A 10,295-nucleotide genomic window follows, 5' to 3' on the forward strand; every position below is an offset into this window, starting at 1 on the left:
ATGTTTGAGACGAGATGCAAGTCGGTCGCGCATTGCGTGCAAAGGGCTCCGATACGACCCCCCCCGCCCGCCCGGAGTAAAAAGGCACCATATCAAAAACATTATCATCGTTACATTTGCCGTATCCCCTCCTAGTTTTCGGCTCGCCGCTAATCTCCGATGTCAGCGGTGCGTCGTCATCGTCGTAGTCATCGTCGTAGTCAGCGTCATCATCAACGTCGTCATCAGCGTCGTCATCAACATCGTCATCAACGTCGTCATCAACGTCGTCATCATCGTCATCATCGTCGTCATCAACGTCGTCATCATCGTCGTCATCGTCATCATCAGCATCGTCATCATCGTCGTCGTCATCGTCATCATCGTCGTCGTCGTTATCATCGTCGTCGTCGTCATCATCGTCATCATCATCATCGTCATCATCATCATCGTCGTCATTATCGTCGTCATCATCATCATCAGCGTCATCGTCGTCATCATCATCATCGTCGTCATTCATCATCATCGTCATCATCGTCATCATCATCATCATCGTCATCATCATCAGCGTCGTCATCCTCGTCATCCACGACCATCACCAGTGTCGACGTCATCGTCAGTCTTTCTTGAGGAATCCTTGTAGAGCTTGCGTAGTTTCTCCACATCGCGGGCGTGGCGGCTGCCTCCAGGCGTACCACGGGTACCACGGCTCACGCGGCTCGCCGGGAGATCCGCCGGCGCCGTGGGGCGGCGGGGGGGTGAGCGACACGGCACCCGTGCGCGTTCCGTGAAGTCCTCCGGCGTCGCCGGCTCGGCGAGCAGCGGCAGCTCCATCAGCAGCAGCCCGGCGTAAGCGCACAGCGCAGTCAAACCCAACAAAACACAAACACTGAAAATTTAGGGGGGGGGCACGGGGCTTGTGTGTGTTGAAACCGCACCACCGTACATAGCCAGCCCTGCTAATTGGATTTCAGGTAGGGAGGGGGGCAACCCCTCCAACAATGAAAAATGATAGAGTTGTTAGTGAGACTTGTCCCTTCGTTTGATTCGACGCGTGTGCGGTGATGGCGCAGCCGTCGATCGAGGGTCGAATTCGAACCGCGTCGTGTTGATTCGGCATCGCGCTCGCTGAAGTTGTTGATGCCTTCAGGGAAGTCCGTGCGCTGTATACGCAACTGCGCACAGTTCTGTGAGTCGCTTATAACCGCTTTGCCGTTACTATTGCCAATTATAGACTCAGACTATTGTCCTATCATCTCATAGAGTCCCTGGCACGTAGTAATATGCTACACAGTGGCAGTGGGGGTCGCAAAATGCCGAATTATTACTAATAAACCCCAATGGTCTGATTGAAATTAGGGATTTCGATCGGATCATTGGGGGGGCATGTGCCACCGGAGGGTACAGGACATGCACACCACACACTCACTCGCTCTTGTCTGCCACTCAACTTTCTCCAGTTCAGCAAGAAAATAATACAATTACGTACCGTAATCTTGGGCTTTCTTAATCGCCGCCAGCAGATTCTTATGCTGCCTTTGGCAGAGGCCTGTGAATAAAATTGACATGAAACAGAAGTGTATTAATAGTTAATAATGCGGTACGTTTGGAACCGACGCCCATTCTATTAATTGTGATCAATTCACTCACCGGTTAGCGACGGGTCAAACACAATGCCTTGGTGTGGGCAAATAACTGCTGCAGAAGACGGATGTTCTGCAAGGACACCACAAGAAGTGTTAATTAAGTGGTTCTTCTTCACCTGGGGTGCACGTCACCTCTTGGGTGTGCGAGATGCCCTTTCTGGGGGGTAGCGAGACACGGGCAGATTCTTTTAGAAGCAAATCATCGAAAAACACAAATTAAGCATGGGCATGTAAGTACAACTTACTTTTCATCTTCTTGGTTCTTCGGTAAAGTCACGTAGAAGGGAAGTAATCAAATAATAAAATAAAACATAATAAAATAAAAAATTCTCACGACGTTTCGGCTACAACGCAAGCAGCCGTCTTCAGGTGAAGAATGAGACACTACCAAGCTAGAGCTTATATAACAGGACCCTGCGGGGTGGGCTGGTAGGAATAATACTTAGTACCGGTACAGAGATATCGACCGGGTATAGAGGAGTTAAAGAAAAATTACTGTATTCTAGTGTAACGTTAATTAAAAGTGTTGTTTTGACAAGAAACGCTGTGAGATTTAAAGACTCGTAGTCTTTCATTTCCAACACCACCCTCAACACCACCCCTCCCACGGACGGACGGACGGACACATTAATCTATTGGTGGTCTGGTCCACTTCGTTCCTACCAGTATTAGTTTAACACGTAGTAGGCTTTCGCGACCAATATCATCCATAATGTAGTTTTTTTTATTTGGGGGGGGGGGGGGGTTAGATAGCGTAAATGTGTCGTTAAACCCACCACCACCCGACACAGCGTGACCAGAACGTGGCCAATTCGTGAGTCGTACAGCAACACCGGTGTGCTGGAGAGCGAATCCACAACAATATTATGCGTCTTCTTGGTTCTTTCGGTAAAGTCACGGAGAAGGGAAGTAATCAAATAATAAAAATAAAACATAATAAAATAATTCTCACAATGTTTTATTTTTATTATTTTAACTAGGCCTCAGTAACTTTAAAGTGACTAATAAAGTTAATAAACCACTCATTATAGTGCGCGCGTCTCGTTAAAATGTAACTCTTACACGCGGCTACTCACGTTAATGTTAAAAGTGCAATTTATTTTTTATAAACATTAAAATAAACGCTTAATATACCTTGCCACGCAAAAGCCTAAGGCTGTATACGAGGCGCTTACGGACTAGGCCTCAATAACTTTAAAGTGACTAATACAGTTTATAAACTACTGATTATAGCGCGCGCCTGTCGTTAAAATTTAACTCTTACACGTGGCTACTCGCGTTAATGTTAAAAGTGCAATTTATTTTTTATAAACAAATTAAAATAAACGCTTAATATACCTTGCCACGCAAAGGCCTAAGGCTGTATACGAGGCGCTAACGGACTAGGCCTCAGTAACTTAAAAGTGACAAATAAAGTTATAAACCACTCATTATAGTGCGCGCGTCTCGTTAAAATGTAACTCTTACACGCGGCTACTGACGTTAATGTTAAAAGTGCAATTCACTTTTTATAACATATTAAATAAACGCTTCATATACCTTGCCACGCAAAGGCCTAAGGCTGTATACGAGGCGCTGAATGACTAGGCCTCAGTAACTTTAAAGTGACTAATACAGTTTATAAACTACTGATTATAGCGCGCACGCCTGTCGTTAAAATGTAACTCTTACACGCGGCTACTCGCGGTAATGTTAAAAGTGCAATTATTTTTTTATAAACATTAAAATAAACGCTTAATATACCTTGCCACGCAAAAGCCTAAGGCTGTATACGAGGCGCTAACGGACTAGGCCTCAGTAACATTATAGTTGCGCGCGTCTCGTTAAAATGTAACTCTTACACGCGGCTACTCACGTTAATGTTAACGAAACGCGCGCACTTTACTTTAATTTCAAGGTTTTAATCAAAAGCTATCTCAGGGAATAAGGGAATGTTACACGTGTCATGCCAAGTGTTTGCAGTAGGGGGCGATGTTGCTACCAGGATAGCGTCACTGAGTCTAAAGGTTTTTGTAGGGTCATGCCAAGTGTTTGCAGTAGGGGGCGATGTTGATACACGGAGGGACGGACGGACGGACAGTCGGACGGACGGACGGACAGTCGGACGGACGGACGGACGGACACATTAATCTATTGGTGGTCTGGTCCACTTCGTTCCTACCAGTATAAGCTGGGTTGAAGGTGGAAGAGCGGCTTAACAAAAAGAATGTGCATATGAAGAGGAATTTAGCATATTCTTCATATGCACATTCTTTTTGTTAAGGCGCTCTTCTTGCACCTCCAACGCAGCTTATATATAAGCTCCTAGCTTGGTAGTGTCTCATTCTTCACCTGAAGACGGCTGCTTGCGTTGTAGCCGAAACGTCGTGAGAATTATTTTATTTTATTATGTTTTATTTTATTATTTTATTACTTCCCTTCTACGTGACTTTACCGAAAGAACCAAGAAGATACAACTTACTTGTTTCATCAAACCTGTGTGTCTTTATAACGTTGTAATTTTGTTTTACGATTGAGAATCAAAGGCGTGCAAAGGCTGCAGTAAAGGCTAAGCACCACTGTGTTCAGTGAATAACAACAATGTCAATGTGTGTGTGTATATATATAGTGTCTATAATTCTAATTTAGAGGATACTGGCATAGGATAATTAGCCTGGCGCAGACGAGATATTAATTTTACTCGTCGTCCGTAGCAGCTGAGGAGGCATCACTTCAGCGACTCCAATTTGTTCGTGCGGCCAAAAACCAGCAAATCACGAATGTGTTTGTTAAATAGCCGTGTGAATAAATCCACACACGGCTAAAAGTGTCTGTTCCATCCCAAGGGGGTTTCCGGTTATCTGCTCTGGCCCGCGCGCTTAAATGGCCAGCACGCTTGACTTATAATCCAGCGGCCGCAGGGTTCAATTCCATCTCCTGGCACGGCAGCGCAAACGACGGTGGAAGTTTCTGAAATCCTCCTCCTCCTCGCCACCGCTGCCTGTTGTCCGTCTACCCGGCGGTGTTAATGGGAACGCCAGCAGCTGGCCGAGTGTGATGGGGTAAAGTGTGGGCAATTGAAAACCTCTTTTTTTTTCTTGGTTCTTTCGGTTAAAGTCACGTAGAAGGGAAAGAATAAAATATAAAAATAAAACATAATAAAATAATTCTCACGACGTTTCGGCCACAACGCAAGCAGCCGTCCTCAGGTGGAGAATAGGTCTGTCGGGGAGACAGCGTCTGAATGAAACACCACCACGCTTGGAGCGTATATTTAAGCTGGGTTGGAAGGGGGAGAGCGCCTTGACAAAATAATTTGCATATCAAGAGGAATTTAGCATATTTATGGGAAATGCAGATATGTGATTAGTACTACCAGTGGAATGTGTAGGAGGTGGGCGGGGGGTTTAAAGTCATTATGCCCGTGCATTATGCAGGAATAGCAGCATCAAAGGGAGGGGATAGGGGTAGCATTAATAAAGTGAAGGAATGTTAATAGTATGTAGCTGCAGTAACTAAACCACCACGTATTATTTAAAAAAAATTTATTTTATTTTTTTTAAATGTTTTCTTTAATTGTATTATTTGATTGTCTATCTACATGACTTTACCGAAAGAACCAAGAATATATATCTCTTCCAATATGTCTAGTCAGCATGGAAGAGCAGGGCAAATCGCTCCATAGAGCTCCTGAGAGCAGAGGCAGCTTCCGGCAAGCAGTGAGCCGAGAAAGAATCTGCAGGGCTGCACCTTTATCTTTCTAACATCCCTCTACACATGGAATAGCCATCAAGCGAACGCAAAACCAACAACGACCACCACTGCAACAACGCCGACAACAATCATGCCAACCACAACCGCACCAAAAAAAAAAAACACAACAACCACACCACCACCACCAACAACCACAACAACTACCACAACAACGGTCCCGAGGGGGCATTCACGCTGAGGTGGAAGATGGAAAGTTGGCAGAGGCTCGCGAAGTGGAATGTTTTTGGTCAGCTTGTTTTGTTATTACAGTCGATCATCGATTAGCCGGAGGCTTCAGGGGGGAGGGGGTGCCAGATATTTGTAAACGCCGGATAATCATTATATCATCATGATTTCAAATAGCTTATTTTTGCACATTCTTGAAAAACATTGTGTCTTTAGGTGTTGTGCATGTTTTTTGTTGCGTTTTAAATTTGTTTACTATGTGAAACTGGCATAAATATACAAAGACAAACAGAAATATCCTACTGTAAAAAGTTAATGTATTTAACGAACCGTACTTACCACTCCAATCTCCAAGACTCTGCATGGGGTGGTGTACATGTTGCTACGCTCTTGTTTCAACACAGCATGTGTTTGATAATAGTATTTAATATTTGACACTGAAATCAAGCATAACTATTATGTAGTTTAGAATGTAGTGTAAACAATATTTGACACTGAAATCAAGCATAGCTACTACGTAGTGTATAGTACTGGTAGGAACCTCCTGGTTACACTAGCCCACAGGGGATTATTGTGTCCGTCCGTCCGTCGTGCAGGGAGGGGCTGGGTGGGGAGGGAGGGGCTGGGTGGGGAGGGTGGGGAGGGTGGGGCTGGGTGGGGAGGGGCTGGGTGAGGAGGGTGGGGAGGGGCTGGGTGGGGTGGGGCTGGGTGGGGAGGGGCTGGTCACCCCGTGGTGCCCTTATAAAACTAAACGTTTAACCTACTCACGCCGGCTTGTGCCCGCCCTCACAGTCGGGCATATTTGCGGAATACACCACGCCGCCGTTGACCCTGGCCATTGACCGAGCAACCCAACGTTCCTACCAGCTCCCTCCGCAGGAATGTGTTGTATATATTTGACACTGAAATCAAGCTACTTTTTTCGTCACGCACACGGTGCCGATCGCTGCACTGGTTACAGCCTTCGGAGCGGCTTTGCCAGTTTCGCCGGATCGGCCCGGGACCGCCAGATGTTGGATGCAGCCGGTAAATTACAATCGACGATCAACCGTATAATTGTGAGTGATGTCTGCTGAACACCCCCAACCAGCCGCTTGCTTACCTTGAAGTCCATTATGATCTTTGGGTCTCGGCAAGCCGGGCACGGGTTTGAACAGACGTTACTTCCTCTCTGTAACACGGGAACAACACGCGCGCGAAAATCTGACTGCTTATCCGTACATTCAAATGAAGCTCAAACCTCCCGTAAAACACGTGACCTCCGTGTGACCAACGCCACTCTGAATCCCTCCCGTTGCTGCCGATGACGACGGTAATGATTCCGATGTAATGCTGATATAGCTGCTGACAATGATTATGCTGCAACTATTTATGCTTCTGCTGATGATGATGCCGAGGCTGCGGATGCTGATAATAATTGCGCAGTGTATGTTGCCGATGGTGATGATTATGCCACACTGCCGATGGTGATGATATGCATGTGTTTAGTCCCACGATGCTGGTTTTGCTGCTGCTGCTAATGAAGCAACTGGTGCTCCTGCTGTTGTGGAGTCACTCATGCAGACAGCTATGGCTGCAGGGTTTGGTGGTACATGTTGTTTATGTCGTTTATTGTGAAATTATGATCACTGTTACATTGCTTTCATGGCTTTATTTTGGTGATTTCGAAAAGTTTTTTGATCTGGCCATGTTTGTTTGTCGGAGTACGGCGTTAGAATGATGGCTTAATCTAAGTTGTCTTGTGGTTGTTGTTGTTTGACTTGCATCCCACTGGGATTTTTGCACACAGTGTTGGTGTACGGTGCTTTTTTCTGCAATATTTTGGTGTCTTTTCTTGGATTTTCTATTTGCACATAGTCACATATTCACTTTAAGATGTTTTCATGTTCATGTTTTAGTTTTTGTTTGTTGCGGTTGCACCCGATTCAAGAGCGAATGGCTCACAGGACTATACCTAATAAATGAAACATGAAAAATGAAACTGATGACGATGACAAGGTGTGTTTCAATGTTCTTCATTGCAAGGCCCGTGGGCCACTAAAGACCCCTGACAATACACAAATCTGATAACACTCCCTCTGCCCCCCTCCCCCCCGTCATCGTGCTGCTGTCAAACCCCCAATGGTTTCAAATGTGTGGTGGCCAGAGGTCGCAAACGGGTTTTGATTCCTTACCCGTACCCGTACCCGGCCGCACCAGGGTCGCAAATGGGTACCCGTATGCTACCCGTACCCTACCCGAAATGAGTGACAAACGGTTACTCACCAGTGACTCACGGCCTACCCGTACCCGTACCCGGCCGCACCAGGGTCGCAAACGGGTACCCGTACCTGGCCGGGTACGGGTAGCCGGGTTTCGGGTAGGGTATGGGTATCGGGTACCCGGTTGCGACCTCTGGTGGTGGCCCTCACACTACTGATGACGCCCCGCCCTCTCTGAAAATGAGTGAAGAACTCCAGTGCACTTAGTCTTACGATGCAGGTCTTGCGTGTTTTCTGGGGAGGGATTCCACCTTTGTGGTTCCGTCTGTAATCCTTCCAGATGGGAATCTCCCCATAGCGCTCGATATATTCTGCGGAAGAAAGAAAACAACGGTTCGCCATCGGACAGACTGGGCCCTGCCACGGCCACGTGGAACTTCCATCACCGGCTCTGGGTCCAGGTGGCTCGGATGTTAGAGACACCGAGCCGGCACTGCCGAGATCCAGGGTTCAGGCCCCGGGTAGGTTTCATCTTTTGCCGACAAAAAGGGCGCTGGGTTTTTTCTGTTGTCACCCAGTTCTGACCGACCCTTCGATCGATTTGGGAAAAGCGACAAAGCAACATCGCCCCCCTACTGGCAGAGCAATGCACGCTTGCCGGCCGGTGCTGCGTTCACTTTACGCCGCACAAGGACAGCTGCTACCGTGGGGGGAGGGGGGGGGTGGAGGGTCTTTGGGTGGGGGGGTCAATCACCTTCGCTGTCCAGATACTCCCAGGGGTTCTGCCGCAGGTGGGCCAGGGGGTCAGGGGCCGCCGGGGTCAACTCCCCCGTCGCGGCCGTGCAGCGAGGCCTCCACAGCGGAGGGGCGGCCGGCCAGACGGGCCTCAGAGCCGCGACCCTCCGCAACACCTTGGGGGGGGGGAGGGTTTCGCCGCACCTCAGATTAGCACGGTCGGCTACGTACGGTGCAAATGAAGTTACACATGCTGTACATACACAATGCGCATAGACTCAACAACGCCCATTGACTCAACAACGCCCATTGACTCAACACTGCCCATAGACTCAACACTGCCCATAGACTCAACACTGCCCATAGACTAACACTACCCATAGACTCAACACTGCCCATAGACTCAACACTGCCCATAGACTCAACACTGCCCATAGACTCAACACTACCCATAGACTCAACACTGCCCATAGACTCAACACTGCCCATAGACTAACACTACCCATAGACTCAACACTGCCCATAGACTAACACTACCCATAGACTCAACACTACCCATAGACTCAACACTGCCCATAGACTCAACACTGCCCATAGACTCAACACTACCCATAGACTCAACACTGCCCATAGACTCAACACTACCCATAGACTAACACTGGCCATAGACTCAACACTGCCCATAGACTAACACTACCCATAGACTAACACTGGCCATAGACTCAACACTGCACCATAGACTCAACACTGCCCATAGACTCAACACTGCCCATAGGGGCAGACCCAGGTGCCATGGGTCGACTTACTGAGATAACTAGCCGATGCACCACCTGTGCCAAATGTGCCAGGCTAGGTGCACCAGGTCACAGGGCAGAGGACAGGTGCCATGGGTCGACTGAGATGATTGGCCGATGCCACCACCTGACCTCCTACTGTGGCAGGCTAGGTGCACTAGGTCACGGGGCAGACCCAGCAGGTGCCACGGGTCGGCCGAGATGACAGGGCCGATGCACCACCTATGCCCCCCAACTGTGCTAACTCGCTGTGCTTTATCCGCCCGGCGCTCCGCTCGTTGTTGTGAGCGCCAAGCCTGCTCCACGTGTATGGGGGTGACACACACCACGACAGCCAATCCGTTTCTTGACGCGCGCGTGTTTTGTTTTTAACGGGTGACGCCTTCCATCTATCGACTCTTACCTGTGCTCCTTCGCCTCCTCCGGCCGCCGGGAGCCTGGCGACGACGAGGAGAGACGACGCTAACCTCGACCGGCTTCTCAAGGACAGAGCAATTCCCGCCATTGCTAAGGGTTGGCGTCTTCTTCCCCCCCCCCAATCGATTCGATTCTCCTGAATCGAAAACCAAAATTAACTTCACGCTCGCGATTCCTGCGCGCTGCTTAACGTTCCGATGAATGGAATCGAATTAGTTTCGATTAGCAACAGCGCCAGATCGATTCGCCGTGTAGCGTAACGTGGTTTTGTGGAATCGATGCGATTTTGAAATTCGAGGAATCGATCTTTGTTTCCGCCGTCAATCTTCGATTCAGTAAATAACGAGATATTTTCTTTAATTAATGAAATATAATGGGGCTTCACTTGAACTTTAACGTCCGATTGCGATGTCTGTGCATCGTTTTGTGTGGGAAACTGTGTCCACAGAATCACCAATGAACGTTTTGACAAACTCAATTGCGCATTTTTTTATTAGTTTTTTTAAATAAAAAACTTGGGCGCAGCTCCTGCAACTTGCTTCGCTCACCGCACTATAATAAAAATAAAACATAATAAAATATTATGTTTTATTTTCATAAAATGT

General features: G+C 47.8%; 1 protein-coding gene across 1 annotated transcript; it reads right to left on the minus strand.

Moving 5' to 3' along the window:
• Window positions 1-561: 561 nt before the first annotated feature.
• Window positions 562-9,812, minus strand: LOC133360131 (small ribosomal subunit protein mS40-like). Its single transcript, XM_061578717.1, is given in 10 exon segments — window positions 562-651; window positions 653-763; window positions 766-826; window positions 1,471-1,528; window positions 1,630-1,674; window positions 1,677-1,695; window positions 6,646-6,714; window positions 8,018-8,115; window positions 8,499-8,655; window positions 9,677-9,812. Coding segments are annotated over 10 exon segments (810 nt in total). The 5' UTR covers window positions 9,779-9,812.
• Between the last annotated feature and the right edge of the window lie 483 nt (window positions 9,813-10,295).

This window comes from Lethenteron reissneri, chromosome 67, assembly GCF_015708825.2.
Source record: "Lethenteron reissneri isolate LAM-NWPU_2019-01 chromosome 67, ASM1570882v1, whole genome shotgun sequence".
Classification (NCBI taxonomy): Eukaryota; Metazoa; Chordata; class Hyperoartia; order Petromyzontiformes; family Petromyzontidae; genus Lethenteron; species Lethenteron reissneri.